The sequence below is a fragment of the Phaenicophaeus curvirostris genome, chromosome 8 (assembly GCF_032191515.1).
Source record: "Phaenicophaeus curvirostris isolate KB17595 chromosome 8, BPBGC_Pcur_1.0, whole genome shotgun sequence".
Classification (NCBI taxonomy): domain Eukaryota; kingdom Metazoa; phylum Chordata; class Aves; order Cuculiformes; family Cuculidae; genus Phaenicophaeus; species Phaenicophaeus curvirostris.
In genome coordinates this window covers 11,145,212-11,167,535 of record NC_091399.1, presented here as the reverse complement: position 1 = coordinate 11,167,535, position 22,324 = coordinate 11,145,212, and the positions used below count along the sequence as shown (strand labels likewise).

The window sequence follows — 22,324 nt, the reverse complement described above, 5'->3', positions numbered from 1 at the left end:
GGATTCCATCCTTCCCAGCAGTAACAAAAACATCAATGCTACACTGCTTGTAAGAAAACTAGAAAAAAACCCCAAATTCACGCATGAATGAGGCTTGCTGAACAAGGATTTAACTTCCAAGTTACTGTTTCACTCTGCGTATTGACATACACACACACACACTTTTTGAAGGCTTACAAAGTGCTTTAGCACCCATCTCTTTCTTAAACTGCCTAGAGCAATACTGCTGTGAGCAGATTAAGTGTCCACCTTTTAACAGTCAAAGGCTATAAACTTTCAGGAACATAAGTGCAACAAGCAGAACAGAGTATGAATTGCACCAAATACCACCTACTCTGATATTTTCTTAAAATTCTGTGGTACATAAAAACGATGTTAAAATTGCAATCTACTTACCTAAGTAAGTTCCTACCAAGATTGGCAAAGGAAAAGGAAAAAAAGAGACTTAAGGTTAAAAAAAGGAAAATATTTACATAGTTCAGGACAGAGCAGCCCAGCCCCATGCAACAAAGAAACACAGACTGCTTTGGTTGTAATGACATACAGAAATGATAACAGTTCTCTGTTGGACAGACAGACCCAAGACAACGTGAAACAAAGAGTAACTCCAAATGAGAGATTCCACAACGACGAGATTTAATTTTGGATGAGCAAATAGTGGTTCATTACCCACCTCCTTCCACAACCCCTGCACATTAACCTTGTTGGGCTTGAACAGTATGCCTTAAAATGCTTGGTCTACCAGTTCACATCCTTTGCTTCCCAGCACCTCACAGATGATGTGTTTGTCCATGCAAAGCCGCACCTTCTGCTAAGAGTACTGCAAGGACCCAATTAATACTTTCTGGGCAAAGTGTCAGTAGTTACTCCCGGACAAGTACATTGAGAGTGGAGAGCCGTTAACGATCTTGGTGCTAAGTCAATCAATGCTATCCACTCAACAGTCCAAAAAGAGCATCACACTATACACTATACTCTGGTCTGCCTGTAACATACTAAGTGGTTAAAAAAAAAGGCAACAAACCCCTGCACCTCACTACCTTAGGATTTGCTGGTCCAAGCCATGCAAACTAGAAACCATCAAATCATTCACTGTTCTTAGAATTGGGACTATTACACACCATATGCATATGTACATGTGTGTGTATGTATATATGATACACATCACAAACGTAGATTCCACTTAATTACAAGCTCAGGCTGTGCACTATCAGGGACATTTGCAATTCTGCCCTTAAATCACTGTACATTAATTCACTCTCATATTAATTACATCTGCTCCCCACCACTGCCTTGGGATATGCACCCTCCTCTCAGTCGAAACTGGCACCTTACTCCATACCATCCCTCCTAAATGAAAAGGGCCTCACTAGCTGATTCACAGAGCATAATGAAATGTCCATCTTCTGATTTCATTTCCAGATCCTTCTCTATAAAGTAATCCCAGTCTCATGGCTAAGCTAAAAGGGAAGTGAAAAAAGCTTCACTTAACATTTGAATACAAAACCCTAAGCACAATTCTCAAAAACACTCTGTACTCTTAGCGTATTATCTAAAGCAAGAAAGTTGTATAGGCACACAGTTCCTGCGGGCTCCAAGAAGCATTTCAGTCAACTTCTCATTCTTCCCAGCTGTGCTACTGCTGGCAAGAAACAGTCATTCTTTTAAGAAGCACTGAGGATTTGCTCTCTTGACACTAGTCAGCATCGCTCTGGTCTGGACATCAACAGCTAAAGCTTTTCCCCAGTACTCTATGCATTCCATTATTCATTCAATACACTCCCTGCCGTTTACAGTCAGTCCTGGATGGGCAGATTTCCTTTGGCTGGTTATCCTCAACTCTGGAAGGGCAGCCAGGGCCACTGCTGATAAAGGCAGAATTTTAATGCAACTTAAACATACTCAGACAGATTATGACCAAATTTTGTGAAAGGTCTCAGTCAGCCTGAAAAATAGTTTGAGGTTAAGTCTGGCTACCTATATAGGTAATGCTACAGAACTTCCTTATATTCCCACCACAACAGCTGTTTGTGATCAAGAACGGTATTTTCACTTTCATGCTCATCTTTTCAAAAACTAATGACATGCTAGGCTGATGAATGCTTCTAGCTCTAGTTCAGTCACATTTCCCAGAAGGAGGTGAGAAACAATGAACCAGAACACATGAAATTAGACTGACATTCCATTTTGGTTTAGAAATCCCCAGTAACAGAAGGAAGGTATTCCAACAGTTAATTAACCTCACTCAGAAATTTGCAGCTTGTTTCCAGCCAAATTTTTTCTACTGCACCTTCTGGCTGCTGCAGCTCATTATTCTATTCCTGGCTACGCTAAAATGCTCTCTATTATTACACTTCTGCTGCTTCTGTCAGCAGAGACAAACATCTACAACTTCCACTTTGATAAAAGCATTTTCCATTATACAGTGTGTTTTCCAGTCCTTTCACCTTTTTCATGGCTCTTTTATAAACCCTCTCCAATTTTCAGCATTCGATCTGCTACCATTTTATCAATGCAAGTTTATTGCTGGGAAAAGCCTTCCCATTATTTTAGCTGCTCATTCTTAGTCTCACTCTTTCTGCCAATTTTAGAGTGCATGTGATGACCCTGAAAATAAATTTGATTAGATGGAAGTTAACAGGCAATCTAACGATGCTCCCTCCCTTTCCCAGTAGAAATCTGCATGGACAAGTATCACATGAATGCCAAACAGCACAGCTGCAAGGGGAAGAGCAAACAGGATCCAGAACATCAAACACCCTCTCTATCTCTCTAGAGGAAGTTTCAAGGCAGATATTGCTAGTCAAGCTCCAAAATATCAATTAAAAAGCAATAAAGTACTAATTTTTTAACTTCTCACTGTATTTGAGACTTACGAGACTCCATCAACTTTTCATGCTCCAAAACCAGGATTCTGCAACAATTTGTCCATGTTAATGTAATGTTGAAGGAGAGTTGGAAGGGTGTAACTTAAAGAGGAGGAAACCAAAATAGATGAAAGGACTACACCCTTCTTATGAAATAGAGCGGAGATAGTGAAGAGAGATGACATTAAGAATTCCTTTTCTCAGAATTCAAGCACCTGCTGAAACTGCAGATGCCTGGCCAGACAAATCCTATTCAATGCTTGAAAAAGTCCAGGTCTCTAGAGTAAAGCAGAGATCAGTCAGAGAGACAAAAGTTACAGATACTTAGCTGAAGTTAAGAGTAGCAAGAGAAAAAACAACAGAATTACAAAGGAAAAATCTGAAGTACTCTGAAGTTCAGCAATTTCCAGCATTTCCATACCTAGCTTTAATTAGTTCTGGCCACAGCCCACTAACAGTCTCCTTTTTGTTTCCTTTTTGACCTCTCATCACTTACTCTTATTCCCTTTACAACAAGTTCAACCTAACCAGCCCGCACCCACACACCAACCAGCAGAGCCAGCAGTGTGCTCAGGTGGCCAAGAAGGCCAATAGCATCTTAGCTTGTATCAGAAACAGCACGGATAGCAGAACCAGGGAAGTGATTCTGCCCCTGTACTCAGCACTGGTAAGGCCGCACTCCAAATACTGTGTTCAGTTTTGGGCCCCTCACTACAAAAAAGATGTTGAGGTCCTGGAGCGAGTCCAGAGAAGAGAAATGAAGCTGGTGAAGGGGCTGGAGAACAACTCTTATGAGTAGCGGCTGAGGGAACTGGGGTTGTTTAGCCTGGAGAAAAGGAGGCTGAGGGGAGACTTTATCACTGTCTACAACTACCTGAAATGAGGTTGTAGAGAGGTGACTGTTGGTCTCTTCGCCCAAGTGATAGGTGATAGGATGAGAGTGAATGGCCTCAAACTGTGCCAGGGGAGGTTTCAGATCGGACATTGTGAAAAACATGTTCACTGAAAGGCTTATCAGGCACTGGCAGAGGCTGCCCAGGGAGGTGGTTAAGTCATCATCCCTGGAGATATTTAAAAGACGGTTAGACGAAGTGCTTAGGGATGTGATTTGGTGGTGGACAGGTATGAGTGGACTTGATTATCTCAAACGTCTTTTCCAGCCTGGTGATTCTGTGATTCCACATCCAACCCCTCCACCCACAGCCGTTGTTCAGACACATTTAGGTATGGTGTTTCCATTTGCGCAGGAGTGTTAATCAAGGCACTTCACTGCCTAACCTTTCTGAGGGCTGAATTCCAGCCACCCACCACCCGTTGTCCTAAACACCAAGAGGTGGTAAAACTTCAGATGAAATTCTTCCAGCAGTGTTGCCAGAAGGAACACCCCAGAACCTACATGAACAGTTCCGCTTTCAGCAATGTTGAACAGCCTAATTCTAAATGAAGGCAGCAGGTGCCATGGGAATTTAAATGTCTTAGAAACCTGGTCACCAACATAAATATGGATCTTAGTGCTTTACACAAAGCAAAAATGCAAGCCACACTTGGCTCAGTCCCTGCAAAGCAACCTCTGGATTTTACACTGCTTTACAATCTGGCCACGGGGAAAGCGTAACAAACTTACCACACGCAATCAGAATTTACAGTATACATCCTTTACTCATGGCTTTGGAAGGAACAACCCAGTACCAAAAAGCTTTTATCAGCAGAGACTTCAGCTGAAGCCCACCATAACAGCTGCCTGTTGTCATATGCCAGACACTTTGACGCAGCGACCTGTCTAAACCGTAAGAGATCTTCCAGGTGCCACCAACACGGCTCATCAGCAGGAAGCAGAAACGCCTCCAACAATACATACAGCACTGCAGCAGGTCATCATCTCCTTGAAAACTACTTCAACATAGGTGGATAAAGCGTCTTCCTGCACTTAAATCTGTGCACAAATATTTTCAGGCCCTCCATGCAGTCACCTTCACCCCAGCTTTTCTTTGCAGTACACTTCTACCTAAACCAGCCACTGTGCCCTGTGTCACTAATGGGGAAGGAAAAACATAAACACACACCTACACTTCCGCTTTCCTGTAGTATCCATAGAAGCTACGTAAATGAGGGATCTGACCGGTTATAAAAATTCAGTTTTACTCTCATTAATCTTTTTGTTCTATTTATGTCAGTTATATTTCGAATATCAGTCATTCAGGATAGATGGGTTTATTTCAGTCCTTTTACATTAATGCACTGGGCTCCTAAACTCTAGTCACAAGGCTGCATCACTTCCATTGCCTTTCACCACTTCTTCACAACAGTTTCAACTTGTGCTCTTCCTCTCCTCTGACCTACTCCTTTCCCTTCCCACTAGCAGCCTCCAAAAATCATAAACTTGTATGTCTCCATCCACACCCAATATGTCCAAGCACCACATTCCCAGTACTGGCACAGTACTAGGAAAGGGCATTAGCCATGCCAACAGCCGACAAAGCTTACCAGCTGACACACAAGGCAATTGGCACCAGTGCTAAGTGGCACATAAACTGGCTTGAGGCCAGAAACAGATCCACCAAACCTCCATCATCTGTTTCCCTGTGCCCAGAAGATCCTGATCCAAGTTTTTTAAACGTTGTTTCCTTGCATGGGATTCCCTTCCTTCCTTGTCTTAGCAAAGCTTCCAGCAATTCGGGGTCAGAAAATCTGCCAGCTGTCAAAATTGCAGCATGACAAACATTTTCCATTCACAAATAAATCCCATCCAAAAAGTTTAAGCTGAATCACATACAAGAATGTCCAGTCAACGCTCACTACCCCAGCAGGTAAGCAGATTCTGGGACTGAATTGTACCCCGCTACTTATCAGTTATAGGAACAAACACTGCTACAAGTATTTTGGTGGCTGGCTGAGAACAGACTGAGCTGATAAAGCAGCAGGTGCTTAGTGAAAGCTGGCCCCACACAACTATGCACATACACTTCACAGAAACACATCCTCTGAGCAGCCTCAGCAGGTATTGCACTGAAATCTTCTTTTTGCAAACTGCTGCAGCAACAGTTATGACTGAAGTGCTTCAACCCAACAGGTGTACCGGCAGACAGATGTTTAAGACAGTAGAACAGGAATCCTCCATTTCCAGTATGTAAATGGTCTCAGGTTATCAAATCCAGTGCTCTATGCAGAGGGAGCCTCTGGGGAGGGTCAGTAGTTCTTCCACTTCCCTCCTTTGGGCCATAACATCTCAGTGCTTCAGGAGTGTGTCATCTGCTGAGTGACTTGGCAGTCCCCTTGCTGATGAGGACACTTAGCAGGAGCAGCAGGCAAGCCCCACGCCCATAAGCAAGCAGTCACTAGAGCCGGGAAATTCTGTGAGCTACTCTACATCTACATCCCTCCTTACTAGACAACGTTTCCAAGGAAGATAAACTGGCTGAGGCAGCAGAGTTTTGTATTCTTCCCAAAACACAAAAGTTTAAAAGCACATCAAAACCTCAGCAAGACAATACTAAGGTATAAATTCCCAAAGAGAGTAAGACAGTAGAAAGACCACTGTCCCCACTGTATTCTCCACATGCACTTCCACAGGCATGCATGTCAAGGTTGACAAGTCATCCATTGTTACAGCCATCAAACACAAAGCTTAACATCAGGGCATGCAGTGTTGGGCCATTTCATGGGAAAACAGAAACTTAAGCTTTGGGTTTTGCCTGTCTCACAATCACATCAGTATATCCTAACTATTCAAAACTTCTCTGTTCTATTGAATTTGGTCAAGTGACAGTGTGTGTACATTTCCTGCATTATCACAAACTATAGCTTCTGAGGTATCTCCAGTAGTCAGAACAGATTAATTTTTTAACCTGTGGAAATTTTAAAAAACACTTCTACTGCAAGCAGAAAACATGCAGACAGTCTCTCATTGGTGAGAATGCCCACTCACAGTGGAAAATACAAAGGCTTGAACTTGGGACTCGACATGAATACTGTCTTCTATTTTTTTTGCTCAATGTGAATTTGAAGTAGTTCAGGATGGATGAAACTTTGATTTCTTAGAAGTTAAACACTGAAACAACATCTAGGTCCAAACCAACCACCACAGCTTTCAGCAGTTTCACAAAACTGCTAGAAAACTGTTCTGCCAGTTTGAGGCATTAGTGATCAATCCTGAAATGAGCATCTCATGTCTTCAGAATGGCTGTGTAGTCATCCACGTGGGAAAAGCCTGGAAGGTGGGCAGCATAACCATGGGTGGAAATGGTTACCCAAGGAACACTGAGACATCAACATAGAAGGTGCACACAGACTCATAGCCACAAAGCACAGACAAGCCAGCAGATGAAGCTAGAAATCACTCTCCTAGCATAAGCTGAGCACAGCTTCAAGGTCTTACCCCTGCTAGGCATCAACAGGCGCTTCTTCATGTTGCCTGACAGAGCACAAGTGAACAGAAAAGAGAAAAACATCACATCAGCAACCTGAACAGCAGCAGTTTAAAAAGTTCTTCATGTTAAAACACAAACAATAAGATACCATATGTTTGTAACTGTATTTTAGAGAAGCCACATATAAAGTTAAAATTAAAGGTAAAAAATGAGGTTCCCTGTGCAGGGTCACCCTTAAACCAACTGTTCCTTTCGTTTGTTAAGGAGAGCTACCCTTCGTGTTCTCACTCCTGTTGAGACCATTCGAACAGACCCTTTTATCCTCATGTGAGAAAAAGACTACACCTTCTCTTCCCCAGCAATCTCAGGACAGAGCAACTCTTCAGAACAGAGCCCTGGTGTCTGTGCCAGGAGCATCCTGTCTCTGTCTCCTACTTCAAACATCTTCCCTTTGCCTTCCATTCTTGAGGAGATGAAGCCAACTCACAGTGGAGCTTGGTGACAGGGCCAACAAAAGCAAATGCTGGTTATGCACAAGGCAGGACCGGGTTTATGCAACGCCAGACCTGGCATGTCTGCCTCTCCTAGCTAAGCAGCAGCCTGCCTCTCTCAGTGGCACACAGCCTCTGTAAGCTTTGCCGACAGCCAGGTGATCTACACATTATAAAGCCACCTGGGAACTGTAGAACTGCTACCTAGAGGTTAAAAAAGCTGCAAAACTCAACAGCAAAACAGAACATCACTGGGAAAAACTACTGAGGTTTTCTCCGTATTACTCATTTAAAAACTGATGGGAAGTTTCCCCTTCCCTGATCCACCTGCAAGGTTGCTTGAGACAGGCAGGCAGAGATCCATTCACAGAGCAGCTTCCTGTGTGTGCGCCACCAGCATGCGCACGTGTCACATGCAGAGGAGAAATGGGGCAAGTGAAAAAATTACCCGCCCCCAAGAGTAAGAAACTTTAAAACTATCGCCCTTTCTCTAAATTCAAACAATATCCTTGTATACTGAAGGGACGGAGAAAAAGCCTACACAGACAATATACATTTTTCAGAAAAACATTTACCATCCATTCCATTGTGTTGTTCGTAACTCCTTTTTCCTAGGATTGTTGGGGACCCATTGTTAATGACAGGTGTAAACTTAGCAGGAGTCAGATTGTTGAGAGAACTGGACAAGCTCTTTGCAGGATCTGGTTTTGGAGGACATGGATGAGATTCTGTGGTAAAACAGTAAGGATTTTTTATTAGTGAAGAATTATAAATCCGAAAACAACCTGCACACTTCAAGGTGACAAGTACACCTTCCCTTTTATACAAACTCCCTCAGACAATAATTTTCACTGGAAATTGCTATTTATATAAAGCATTTTAAATACACTTAGGAATTTCCCTCTCCTGAAAATGTTAAAATCAATGTCATTATATTATCCTAAACCAAGAGTTGATAACAAAAGCACTTTGTACCTATTTCCAGAACACTCTTCCCCAACGCTCTTGGGATCATTTTGGGGATGCTCTCTATTAAAAGCCATCTTTAGGCAGTGAGGCAACACCCCTAGATTCAGTGGAGATCACACCTTTGCCAGTTTCGCAAGATTTGTAAAAAATACAATTTCCAAACTGGCCAAACAAATGAGGATGTAAAGCACCACCACAAAAAAGACCACAAAAACCCACACGGAGTCTGAATTCAAACTTCTGGTCAACACAGAGATCAAGCACACACTGTTCAACTAGGAAAATTTTGAGGAAGTTACATGCAACAGCAAATGGGAGCTACAATCAAGTTGTAGCAGCCCTGACAGCCAAGTAACACAAAGCACACAGAACGTAAAGCACACTTGAGCATGACACCTCCAAAAACATGTTCTTGCCAGTCCCTCAGCCCCACTCTATTTCCTTCCCTCCCTTCTTCCAGCTCAAATTAGAACACAACAAGGCGCTAACAAAATCTCAAATCTACTGCTACATTCTGTACAACTGATAAAAGTAGGATTTTGTCCAACATTAAAACTTCTCCCTTTATTGGTTTTCTTTGGTTGCACTATATAAATCCAAAGGCTTCTCAATCTGTACCGCATTAGTACATAGAAGAAGTACAAAACTCAGAGAACTGGTAAATATTTAATGAACCCTGAGCCTTCCAATATTTCACCAACAAAAATGTTCAAAGAAATATGAAGTCATTTCTGGTGTTTCTCATCAGAGAAAGAAGGCAACTGATTTCCTTGTTGATCTGGAGGCCTTTGAAGTACCAGTATCCAAGCTAGTTTTCATAGAATCATAGAATCATGTTAGGCTGCTGTAATGACCTTAGACGTGTCTTCAGGGTATCCCTAGCAACAGCAACACTACGGAAAAAGATTTTGCATTCAGTTGTAGTCAGAGCTGGCACGTCTCATAGTGTCATTTTAGATACTTCCAGCACCTATAACTTACACCAAGCTGCTGGACAGAGCTGCTCTGCCCCTCAACAGGTCAGCTGATGAGGCCCAAGACCCCAAGAAAAATATAAAAAAACCCCCAACAAACAAAAATAGAGAAGAAACTGAAGAATGAAATAAGACTCCCCTTGCCTACCTCCAGCACAGAACAGCCAGCAACTGATCCACAAGCAGTGGGACACAGTGCTGCCCTAAACTCTAGAGGCTTCTTGGAAGACTCAACCGTAGGAACTGTCTCCAGACAGCCCCAAAACTGGAAACCAATTGTTCCCAAACCATTATGCTCATGCCTCCATCAGCAGACAGTAACTTGTCCCCAACATGTCAGAAGCTACAGCAAACACATCCCTCCCTTCACTTGAAAAAATTTCTGATGCAGCTCGCAAGCCCAGAGTGGACTCTGAGCCAATAGGTCTGTCAAACTAAGTAGGGAAAAAGGACAAGTTCATGGGAAGGTCTTCACATTTTGTTTCTTAATCCAGAACCAAGACCTAAATCCAGAATAAAATGGAAAAATAAATGGTTAGCAGAATTAGTGAGTAGTGTTTGTTGTTTGATTGGGGGTTTTTTGTTTGCTGTTGTTTGGGTTTTTTAATACCTAAATACCGGAGTACTGCTTCTAAAGGCTTTCGAACCACTTGTTTTAATAGCAATGGGTTTTCTGATGCCTCGGGTAAACGTGCTGTGCCTGTAAAATAAAGAAACATAATTAGAGGGTAAAGACATCTAGATAGTAAAGCAAAACTAAATGACTAACTCAAGTGCCCTGAAAGAGCTTTCCAATCAAAAGGAATTCTACAAGTTGCCAGCATGTCCTAGTCATAGGACATAAATGCAGAATGCTAAATGTAATAGCAAACATGAATATTTTAAAACAATCAGCTCATAAATTTTCCAAGTTATTTGTCTAGCCTACAATCCGTTAGAATGCTCTGCAGGTACAGTCAGATTTGTTGAAATCACTAGCCACTTGCAAGAGAGCATCTCAACGAGGTGCAACTCAGACTTTACAGAAAAGGGATCTCAAAGGGCTCCTCTGAAAGTAGGTCCCAGATGCACCACTACTCACACTCTGCTTTGATTGCTGCACTGTTAATAGGCAGATAGGGATGTCTTGCAGCATGCCATGGGCGCAAGATATCTCGACATAAACGCCTGGCAATTCTTGTAAGTTTGGTTGTGTGGAGATAGAAAGCTTGTCGTGTCTTCATAGCAAACTTGGGACTCCCGCTGTTTCGTACTGGCACACCATGAGGACTCTAGGAAGAAAATAAAATAAATACGGTTTCTTAAAAACTAATTATTAGACAGTATTCAAAGAGGAGGAAGAATATCATATAAAATCACTTTCCACTACTGATTCACAGACATAAAAAACTCAGAAACAGTAATGAAAGTACTTTCAGTCTAGCTATTACCCATTTCCCAAATCTTACCCATTAATACTGGGGACTTTTCTTCTGAAGCACCTCAAAGGATAAAATGAAGGCAAACTTTTTTTCTTCACAGAGAAATACTTATTTCTGTGCTCTCCCAAGTTTTAAAGTAGGGATCCAAAAGCCAGACCTAAAGAAGTCACCTGGTGCTGTGTCATGATTTGGTGTGTACAGAGCCAACAGAAGCATTCTCGAACTTTGGGCGCCTGGAGTTACTCTGGGTATACAACGTAAACTCCTTTAAAAATCATTTGTAAGAGGGACAGGAACAGCTGTAAGGCTAAAACATACATGGCAAACTCACTTCACAGAGCAAACTTACAGCATGCAAGAACGTTTTTGTCTCACAGTTGCACAAATTTACTGAACTCATTGAGTAGGTTTTACAGAGTTGTCAAATATTCACTGCATGTAATAAAGAATAACACTGAAAGGCATTTATCGACTACAGAGAACAAAAGCAGTATCTTCTTCACGAAAAGCAACTAAATCAACCAATCAAATAGCGAAAGCTGCACCTTATTAACTAAACCCTGCTTACGGTTGGAAAATAGAGGGAAATGTCAGTTTGGGGAGAAGGAGGTTTTTTCTCCTCTGACTATTTACATCCTTTTTAATTAACAAAGAAGAAGTAGAAGGCTGATAAAACCTGGCAGTTACCTCAGCAACTAGGTAGCTTCAGATGGCAAACAGAAGCCTGGAAAGGACAGAGGTTACACAAGAGAAGTCGACGGGAGTGATAGCAAAGACTAGGAGAGGGGAAAAAAAATAACCTAAGACCAGACCTCAGCACGCACTATCCTTCTGCCCATGCAATGCAGCTAATTTTTCCAGTCAGCCCAATGTATGATGCTTCCAGGCAGAACTTCCACCACATTCAGAAAAATTCTGAGAATTCTGGGTTTTAAATAAAAATGGAAAAACTAAACAGAAGCAGCTCATACAGTGCTTACACAAACCTATCCAAAATGAAGGAAGATTAATTAAAAAAAAAATGGATGAAGCAGAAAACCAAGATCAGGGATCTCTAAAATGCCACCAGCTATTTGGGGCATCGTAAACTGAATGTGCCTTGGGAAAGGGAACAGGTTTCAAGAAATAACAAATTCCTTTATGCAAAAATAAAAGTTCTCTTCCCCCAACAGCAACAATAATGGAAACTGAATACCAGAAGCACTGTCTGGCACTTCAGTCTTTTCCATTAAGCTACTGAATGCATCTGATGGCTAGTTTGCTAAACTAATGATTGTTTTTTCTCAGGGCAGTATTTGGCAACAAATGAGTTAGAGCTGAAGTAAATGTGCCAGCTTTTGTAAGACACATACCAAACAAAAGGACAACAATGGAGGCTGAAGGCATTCTTTCTGTTGTTAAATATTTAAGAACAGTGAACAATTAGTCAGGCATTGTGGCACTGCTCTCAGGCAAGAGCAGCAATTAGTCCGTTTTGCAGATACCTACCAAATTATTGCGGTTTGGTCCTGGTCTCTCCCCATCTAACCGTGTTGGCATTTTCAAGCCACCGTATTTCTTCCAGTAGGTCCAACAGGATGCACACAGGCGACACTGCATGTTAGGGGGACCCCAAGAATACCACTGGTAAGACTGTGTGGCTAGAGATAACAAAGGTGGAAATTATATATGTCCTTAAACAGGATCACTTTTCAGAGCTTATTCTCTTTAGAACCATCACAAAAGAAAACCCCCACAAATACAGTGCAAGGCTTAAACAGACCTTAAAAGCCTGATGGTGGCTTCACTGTCATCATCACTGTTAAATATACTTGTGATTTCAGCAGAATTAATCACACATATCAATCCCTTTTAAAACATGAACAGAAAAAATAACTAGTAGGATAGGAAAATTTCCTGCTGATGAAGCTGAAAGCTCTTATTTTGCAGGACTGGTAGACAACAACTTCTGCAGAGCACAGGAAAAGAGACAGGAGATTGTCTTCAGGAAATTTCCAGACATTAGGTTTACCACTATAGAGCATAAGAAATCTGTGACTTGACTTCTTATATAGTCCTACATTCCAGCATCTCTAAAGGCACCCCATGAAGGAGCACAATCATTAGAATTCAGCATACCAATATCAGGCAGCAGACCAAATGCAATATTACATTTTCAGAGATCTGCTGAACAATGTTCACTCCAGGTGATTTAAGTCTTTGCTCAACGGTGACCTGCAATTACACAGGACATGTACGAACTCCCTCTTTTGTGCTTCATAATTGTATGTACACATGTAACACCAGCAACACAAAAAAACTTTGCTTAAATGCTGCTGTGTCTAGTTCTGTCTGCTCACCATTCTGAAGCCTTCTCTCCCACTCTTCACCACAACACAGCTTTTATCTTACTGCTTGTCACACAGCAGCCACACTCTCTTGTGCGCCACTGCCACGCTAGTGTGTAGCATGTTACTTACTGTAACAGCTTTCACAGGCCCGTCCTGCTCCTGCGTTCTGTGCCTGCGCTCCAGTACCATTTACCACTCCTGGTTTGACATTATTTACATTGATCTGGTTGGGGTTTGGCTTGTTACTTAAAACACAAAGCAAAAAGGAGGACAAAGGTTAACTGATGCATGCAGTTTCCTGTTTGATTTTCAAAAGCATGGCCCAAAACTTTTGAAGATTTACATTTTATTCATTGTGGAGGTACCAGAACAAGTTGTACTTACCAGCAATCTAACTTCCATGAACACATTGTCTTCAACAGTATGTAAATAACATCTATAATAAACATAACTATAATAATAGTTTGATGCCATTTTCAAGAGCCCAAACCCATTTAAAAACAATAAAGCAGGGAGGCCAGGTAACTTACTCACTATCCCAGATGTTCCAAACTAGGTGACAAAAACATCTTACCTAGACATCTCCCTCAGGTAACGTCTGAGGGACATTTTACTTAAATCTCCAAAATGAAGGCTGAAGGTCACAGCAGGAGAGGTAGGCAAAAAAAGTGCAACCCCTGCCTTATTCACGGAAAAGTAACTCTATACTGCAGACACAAATATTTCCATGTTGTCTTACTGCAGAGGGTTGCACCATGTAGGCACAATTCGCACAAGCCCAAAGACAATTCGCACAAGACAAAGTCTTCAGACAGAACACATACACGAGTATGAGCCTTCTGACAGATCTTAAGCTATGGTCTAGGCTTCTAATAGAAAGCATTCAGGTTTCTACCAAATAGAAAATTTCTGAAAGCCTAACATCCATAGAGTAAGAAATGCATTGACGGCTGTCACTGACACATTCTCACTTAACACCACCTCAATCACCTCAGCTCAGCACTAGACTCTCCTAGGAAGGACAAAAGAAAGGTTACTGGCAGGAGGTAAGAATGGAACAGCAAACAAAACCTTGGCAGAGCATGTAACAGTACAAAACCTCTGCAGAGGTAGAGTGTCTGAAGAGAAAACAAAGCATTCAAAAAATCCTTGGCATGGGAGGGAATAAGAAGGACAGAGAATTGATATTACAGGGACAGGACTTCTAGGGAACAGAGGAAGGTGGGAGAAGGCACACAAGAAGTTTCAGACAAGAATACACAGGGAGCTTATAAAGCAGGAAAGGACTCCCAGGTGCTGCTGGGAGCTCAGCTTATAGAAGCAACAGAAAGCAGGCAGCCTTTGGTGCCAGCTTCTAAACACAAGTTCTGAATTACAGTGCTGGTCACATTTCCTTCATATTCTGTTACCTAAAGGCTGAAGGGAGTGGGCATATCCCTTGTATTGCTAACTAATAAACCCATGATTTGGAATACACTTATTCAATCAGAAAGATCTTAAAATGATTTTCTGAAAACACATTTTCTTACACATTAACTGACCACTGACACAGGAGTCACAGTGATTTCAGTAACCCAGAATTCTTAATACTTTTCACCCTGGCTACTGCTACAAAACCAGCATTGTGGGAACACATCCAAAATAATTTCTTTCTAATGGAGCATAAATATTAGGTTTCACAGTATCAGCAATGAGCCCTGAAAGAAAGGAGTTACAAGTGACTGAACTCTGAAGACAACTGTCCCTCCCAGCTCCAGAACGAACCCAAACACCACTGGAAAGCTTACACTACCCTGGAAGCCAGAAGGTCATCCTTCTCATCTGAAAATATCTTATCAGGAGATACAGAGCTCACTAAAGCTCCACTTCTATAGAGACAAAATATATTTGGCTGTGAACAACATACAAGGACCACAAACATGTTGCATAAGGAGGTAAGAGAGCATGTGCTCAGTCTCAGAAAAACTTCAGACAGCACTCTTGATGGTGTCCCTCACTGCAAAGTTCTGGACCTTGCTGCAGAAGACAAAGCTTAGGAAACTATGTAGCACAGAAATGCTGTGAATCATTTGTTCCATCAGTACAGTGAGCAGCCTGTACAGAGCCCAAAAGAAGCAAAGGAGAGAAAAAAATAAAGGCATTGAGATTAACAAGCCTGATCAGATTTTCTTCCCCTTCTGCTTATTAATTTGCTAAGTTCTTACAAGGACTAAAGCATTTCAGGGTGTTTATCAGAACAGCACAAAGTTCTGACACCACAGATGGCAGGAGATCTGCAGACACATTTAACAAAGGGTAAGCTGAAAGAGGGTGCATTCATGCTACCCAGCATTTTGCTCTGGGACGTCACTATAGTAACCTGCTGCTAAAGAACTTTTGCCAATGATTCACTAGTAACTCCATGAGCAAACATTACCAAGATGCTGTAAAACAAACAGCCCTCATAGCCCAACAGCAGCACGGCTCAAGAGCTGGAGAAAAACACTGAAGTAAGGAAAGCACACCTCCGCTCCAGGTCTTACAGATCCACTTCAAGTGTATTACTTCCCTTCAAGGCCTTGTTTTATCCTCTGGAAAAGGCCGTAAAGAGTCCAAAACTCATCAGTAAAGCACACAAAGGTTTATGGGTTTTGAGCAGCATGCTGGAGAGCCCTGATCTGTCTGTTTGTGAACAGCTGGTTAAGAACAAGCCTGCACACACTGGCATGCACAACCCAAGTATCAAGATCGTGTGCAGAAAGGAGGGTAACAGCCTGACTCCACTGTCCTCTCTACAAGCCTTACCAAACTTGTATTTCAAACACAAGTGAAATGGACACATTGGTGAGCGCAGATCACCAAATCACACTGAGCACAGAACTGTCACAGTGTGGTTACAGTAACAACTTGACTTCAGGATTGTGAAACTACCATCAACACAGGATCAGTGAGCATGCTGCTCCAGAGGCAAGGTGTCCTTCCAGTAGGGCGATAACAACACAACTGAGGCAGCTAATGTCTTCATCATACAAGAAGCAAAAAGCTCTTAATTGTTGATGATATGTTAATTAAATTTGTTTGATATCACCAAAGCCTGCTACAGCTATTAACAAGAGAATTAGATGAATAATTGGATGAATCATTAGGCAATTAATGAAGCTGAAGTCAAAGATGCAAATAACGTAGTGAGAATACTGATGGTGTGGTAAATTATCGTTTCCAGTTATCACACCAGGAATGTAAGTCTTTTAAATGGGTTTCCATTGCACTGGAGTAGTCAGTTACAATAGCACAGGGGACAGGAAGTGTGAATTTCTGGGCTATATTCTGCCAGAGATCCACCCCAGCTGAAGCGAATAAGGTGATAAAGCACATGCAGAAAGGTGGCACTGGAAGCCAGTCAACAGGCAGTGAAGCCCCTGCCCCAAAAAACACAGCCTGAAGATAACCTTGAGCCCGCAGAACGCCAAAATCTCTTATGTTTCCTGTTATTCAGGAAACCATGACGGTGCCAGATCCAACAGCGCAATTAAGAAATAAAGCTTCAGCAGCAAGAACAATTTTTAATCCTTTGAAAGGAACATTTCTGCCACCTTCCTGGAGGCATCTAACTCAGGTGTCTGGATTCCTTATCCAGACAAGAAAGAAGTGAGCTCAAATCACAACTCTCCAGACTACTGTAAACATCCACCTCTGAAAACAGGTCATGATAGCTAAACAATGCTTTTGAAAAGGAGAAGCTTTCCCCAACAAAAAGTTGAAGATGGCCATGTTAAGTAGCACAGCTACAAAAGAGAGAACTGCATTACACAAGGCTGAAATTGATCTCTGCACAGTTCAACAGGGAAGGGAAAAAGCCTTGCTCCTCAGGCAGAAGACAATCAGGAAACAGATAAAGGAACTATCTTCAGCTTGTTAAGCAGTTGCCTCTTTTAGTCATCTAAAGCTTTGATCTATTCCTTGTTTCCCTATTAGCTTAAAGAAAAGAGGCAGAGTGGGGAGAATAATACCTCCCTCCTTCACAAGTGTGTGAAGGCCATGTTTGCAGGCTGTCAAAGTGCTTTGAGACTCTCAGATAAGACACTTTTAAGCAGAACGTATTAATTCACACTCACAGATGTAAATTCAAAATCTACATTTTACATCAAAACATTGTGAACACTGGGAATTGTACAGAGCACTTCATTCTTCCCTTTCTGTTCTTTCCCTTTCTGATATCACTTAGATTAAAGCAAAAGAGAGAAAAGCCACAAAGTATTCTATGTCTCAGCCTTTGTGACTTGCAGATGTCCCAGTCCCAAAAAGCACCAGCTACACAACCAGACCTCCTCCCTCAAAAAGAAGGAGCTAACTAGTACATACGATGCCCGTGAGATCAGCAAAACTGGAACAAAAACTCTTCAGGTTGTTGCAGAAAATGTTTGGGTACCCACCGGACAGAGACTCAGTCTACATCTGTAACAGGAAAGGTCTGCAAGAACCACATTCACGCTGGTGGATGCCAGGCTGAAGCATGTAAGAACATGGAATTGCTCTGTGCATTCGGGACTCTGCTGCTGCTTTATTAAACACTGATCCCCCTGACAGAGAATTGCTACAGAGAACAACTAAAAGACATTTTTCTACATTTCCTGAATAAAGAATTCAACTGCTTTTATACTCCCTCCTTTCAACAGGAAAGCACATCCATGCCTTTCAACCTAGAGGATGCATTACAAAGCCATGCCTACGAATACTGGGTTCAATCACATCAACTACAGATGTCTGGCTCAAAACCAGGGTTTCTTCTTGGAAGAAGCACAGAAATGTCCATCCAATATCTAGGACAGAAATGTTTTTCCAGTATCTAGGATGCTGGTTTAGGACCTCATAACTTCACATCAATTACCCACATGACCCCGCATGGAGTAACTAGTCTCTCCATGCTTCAGCTCCCCACTATATAAATCTGGGGCACACTCTCAGGTTAAAAAAACATCAACTATAAATCTACACAAAGAGCTGCTGGTTCTCATCGTAAAATATGTATGTGACATGATTTATAATCTTTGACGACTGCTTCTATTGTTTTCCTTATTATTTTCCTCCCCTCTCCCATGATTTTCCTACCAACACCACAGGAACAAAGAAGAGTCCCATCAGTGGAACGAAAAAAAGAATCTCTTTGAGTCAGATACCCTCCTGTGTCTGCAAACAAGCTGACACTAGTTATTGTTAAAATCAGTTTCACCCAACCAGTCCATACATTTCTGCATAGGTCTTGTGACATCCTACATCAGGAAATTTATTTTTAAGTTGACAAGCGCATCACTATGGTTCCAGCCTGAAAACAGGAATGGGCTCAGTGACACGATAAGGACAAAATCAATAAGACTGGTATTGAGATCCCTGCACCGTGTATTGCTATTACAAGCCAAGAATATAATCATCTTCTAGGTCGCAAGATAATGTAGAGGTAATGCATTCCCTGTGTGTCAGACCTTCTACTGAAACTCCAGTAGAAACAATCCAAAACCCTTAGAAATATGTAGTTGTTGCTGCACTGGAAGGTATTAATAGCAAAAACGCAGCAGAAGCATTCACGTGGGATTAAAGAAGTAATGAACGCAATTGCTGCTTTTCCTGATAGACGTGAAAGGATACTGAAGGAGGAAGAAAATTTGACACCCGTTTTATCAATTAAACAATATGTAAGTTAAGGTGTAACACTCACAAAATCAACCATGACTGGAAATGAAAGCCAGAGACAGAAATAGCACCCACATGTGTAGGCACAGCAGGCTTTTCCTGAAGCAGAGGTAAGCTGCTGATTTGATTATATTCTCTAGACAGAAAAAAGAATTATCTTGCCAAGATACAATGCTGAGGAATAAGATACCACTCCAGACAGCTGTTATCAAATGAGCTCTATAACCTCTCAAATACACAGACCTACCAGCAAATGTTATGATTGAAAAGCTACAGCAAGACTGCCAGGCTCTCTTATCTGCAATACCCTTTTACCTCTGCAGCCTAAATTACATTGGCTTTTGCTTTACAAGCTTATCACATTGTGAACTCATATCTAATTCGATGTCTAGCATCTCCCTGGAAAGTAACACAATTCACAAGACCAATACTGCTGAAAAACTGCATGACAAGGAATCTGTTTGGCTTCACTTTGAATATTAAGCCTAATTTTTAGTAAATTCACCTGAGAAGTATCAACATATTTCAAAGCAAAAAAAGAAACCAAGGATTCTCTATTTTCACAACAAGGGACTCTCATGTGTGCTGAATACCTAAAACTTAGTTTTGCCTTAAGTAACACAACACTTGGTAGAAGTTCAGAAATATTTGAAAGAAAATAGCATAAAAGTAAAGCAGTTATTGGGGAGAATACACATGGGGATGTATCTGGGAGTGAAAGCTGAAAAAAGAAAGAACAAGGGAGATATCAAGTCCCACAAATAATAATAGTTGACTGGGTTATGCAGAAGGAATGCAAGAAACTCATTTTACTAAGAATTTATATATATATATGTTTATATATCATTATATAATAATTGTAATACATTTGTATATATAACTTTTCATACATGTAAATTACATTAGGAAACAAACATGCACCAGTAACCCAAAAATTAAGAAAAGCATATATATTATCGAGCAGTTAATTAGCCGCTCTTTTGTTCACAACCATGCTGACCTGCTAGGAAGTACCCAGCTGCTAGCTCACACAAAAATAAAAAGGAGAAGATAAACAATGGTCAACTCCAGGATGGGAATGTTGTACAGGATGAAGGAAACGAACAACATGACAGAATAGCATCCTAATGAGGAAAGTCCCAAAGGAAAAGTCCTCAGCTGCCCACAGAGGAAATATGCCCTGTTCCTTGTCTCCAGCATCTGGGAGAAGCTTTGTCTCTTACACACTCATAAGCAGCAGCATAAGCACACTGGGAGGAGTGCTGCTTTCTTCTAGCCAGCTCAGAAATACCTAAGCTATCATGTTTCCTTCCACAGGGTAGCTAGTTGTTTGCCTGCATCAGGGTGGGTAGCATTAACTCAGCTAAAATAAAAAGGAATTCCAGCCTACTGAAGCATCAGCAGAAGGTTCATTATACTGGCAACCTAATTTCATAGTTCTCTGATGTGTTCGTTCAGCTATGTCTCTCATTATGTAATTTAAGCAAACATGTAACGCTGGCAGGCCATGGAAACTGCTACACCAGACCCTCTACAATGAACAGAAAACAAAACAATACAAAAAGATACTTACTAGTTGGGTATATACACTTGTTTTAGCTTGCTCTCTGCTTCTGCCGCTTTCAATCTTTTCTTTAGAAAGAAAAAAAAGAAAGTTAGAATAAAAAACCCCCAAGAACTATCTTACCTGGGAGTCAAGTAACACACCTGTAAAAAGTTCAGCACTATTAATTAACAACAACATTTCTCTATCACTGAGCATTTACCACAAAAACCTTTTCCAACAGGAAAACATCCACTGAAAACAATTGCGGGCACCAGATGACCATGTACACGGCTTTTGACAAGCGTCAAAAAGAGGACAAGCTGCCCTTTATAAGGACAAACTTTTCATTCCCATTCACTTCAGTACAAATTTGTGCACTGCTGCTCCCACAGCCCTTTTTTCTTTCCTTCAGAGGAAGATATTGCATATCAGTCTGTGTTTGTTCTCCATGATAACATCCACCAACTGCAGAAGAACAAGTAAGGGAATGCACCCTCTCCTCTATATTTCCTCAACAGCTGCACCAATTCCAAGGTTTTGAACGAAGACTTTTTTTGTTGAGTCTTCACTTTTGAAGATTGACACAAGAGATTTTCTTTAAAAGTTACAAAGGCCAAGAGCTCCACTCAAAGCTGATGAAAAATTATCCACCAGACTTTAATTATGGAATGTCAACACTTCTGACTAAGCATCAACCATGAGCATCCTGTAACATTTGCAATTCCTTTCCTAAGGGGCCAAGAATCCCTTTTATAATGCAAACCTTTACACTATTTCAAAGGCAAAGGACATTCTGAGGTTTAAGTTTTCACTTTATTACATAGGCTAAATTAATTTAGGGTGAACCTCCAGAGTCTCTCGTCCAACCTGCTGCTCAAAGCTGGGCACATGCCAACATCCATGCCAGTAACAGCAAGCTGCACAAAGCCATGACAAAGTTTTCCAGACAAACTAGCAAAACGGTGATATTTTAGACAAACAGATTAGCTTAACATTTTCTCTGCAGTAGCCTCAGGGCACGGCCTAGGAAAATAATTGTAAAGCTAGATCAGTATCTCCATAGGCACAGGGAGGCCCAAAAAATTGAAAAGTGTGCCACTGAGGAAGTGGATGAACATAAAAACCACTTTTACAGGGAAAGGATGGAGACACACAGAAACAATGAAGTAAAAGTTTCCCATAAGCACAAAGCTTGTTTTGATCAAAGGGAAAGTCTTAAGAAGCAGCAGCCTTCCATTTGACAGTCTGACAGCTTCTCAACAAACCTCTCTAGTCTCCTAAAGAGCTCCCCTCTTCCCTTTTCCTGCAAATAAAAGACAAACTATCGTAGAAATCAAAGAATGACGCTGACAGACAAGAGAACAAGGACCAAGAACAGAAATGGAACTTCTCAAAGTTATCCAGAGACTCTCTATCAGAAAGCTGCATCCAGAGACCAACTCCTTTCTGCTGCTGTAGGCAAGTTCCCCATACTGCTTCTGTTAAATCTCACCTAGGACAAACAAGGGCAGCTACCTGAAAAGTGTCCTCAAGAAAACCCCAATGAAGAAATGAAGACTTTGTGGAGACAATCTTATCAATCCCATACACTTGGAAGAATCAATAACACGCATTGTACTGGCAGTCAGTGATGGAACTAAGAGGTTCTCCATCTGAATGTACTCCTCTACACTCCAGAGAGAGGCTACACCA

At 41.5% G+C, this 22,324-nt stretch overlaps 1 protein-coding gene across 3 annotated transcripts in view; it reads right to left on the bottom strand.

Annotated features, from left to right (window-relative positions):
* The window catches only part of MTA1 (metastasis associated 1), an 81,902-nt gene that overhangs the window by 13,040 nt on the left and 46,538 nt on the right, over positions 1 to 22,324 (bottom strand). For all 3 annotated transcript variants that reach the window (XM_069862459.1, XM_069862461.1, XM_069862460.1), the window contains exons 11-17: positions 20,660 to 20,718; positions 13,549 to 13,664; positions 12,578 to 12,729; positions 10,750 to 10,939; positions 10,279 to 10,368; positions 8,301 to 8,453; positions 7,243 to 7,278 (exon numbers count right to left, since the gene is read on the bottom strand). In XM_069862459.1, coding sequence (XP_069718560.1) covers positions 7,243 to 7,278; positions 8,301 to 8,453; positions 10,279 to 10,368; positions 10,750 to 10,939; positions 12,578 to 12,729; positions 13,549 to 13,664; positions 20,660 to 20,718 — 796 coding nt within the window. The remainder of the gene's footprint in view (positions 1 to 7,242; positions 7,279 to 8,300; positions 8,454 to 10,278; positions 10,369 to 10,749; positions 10,940 to 12,577; positions 12,730 to 13,548; positions 13,665 to 20,659; positions 20,719 to 22,324) is intronic.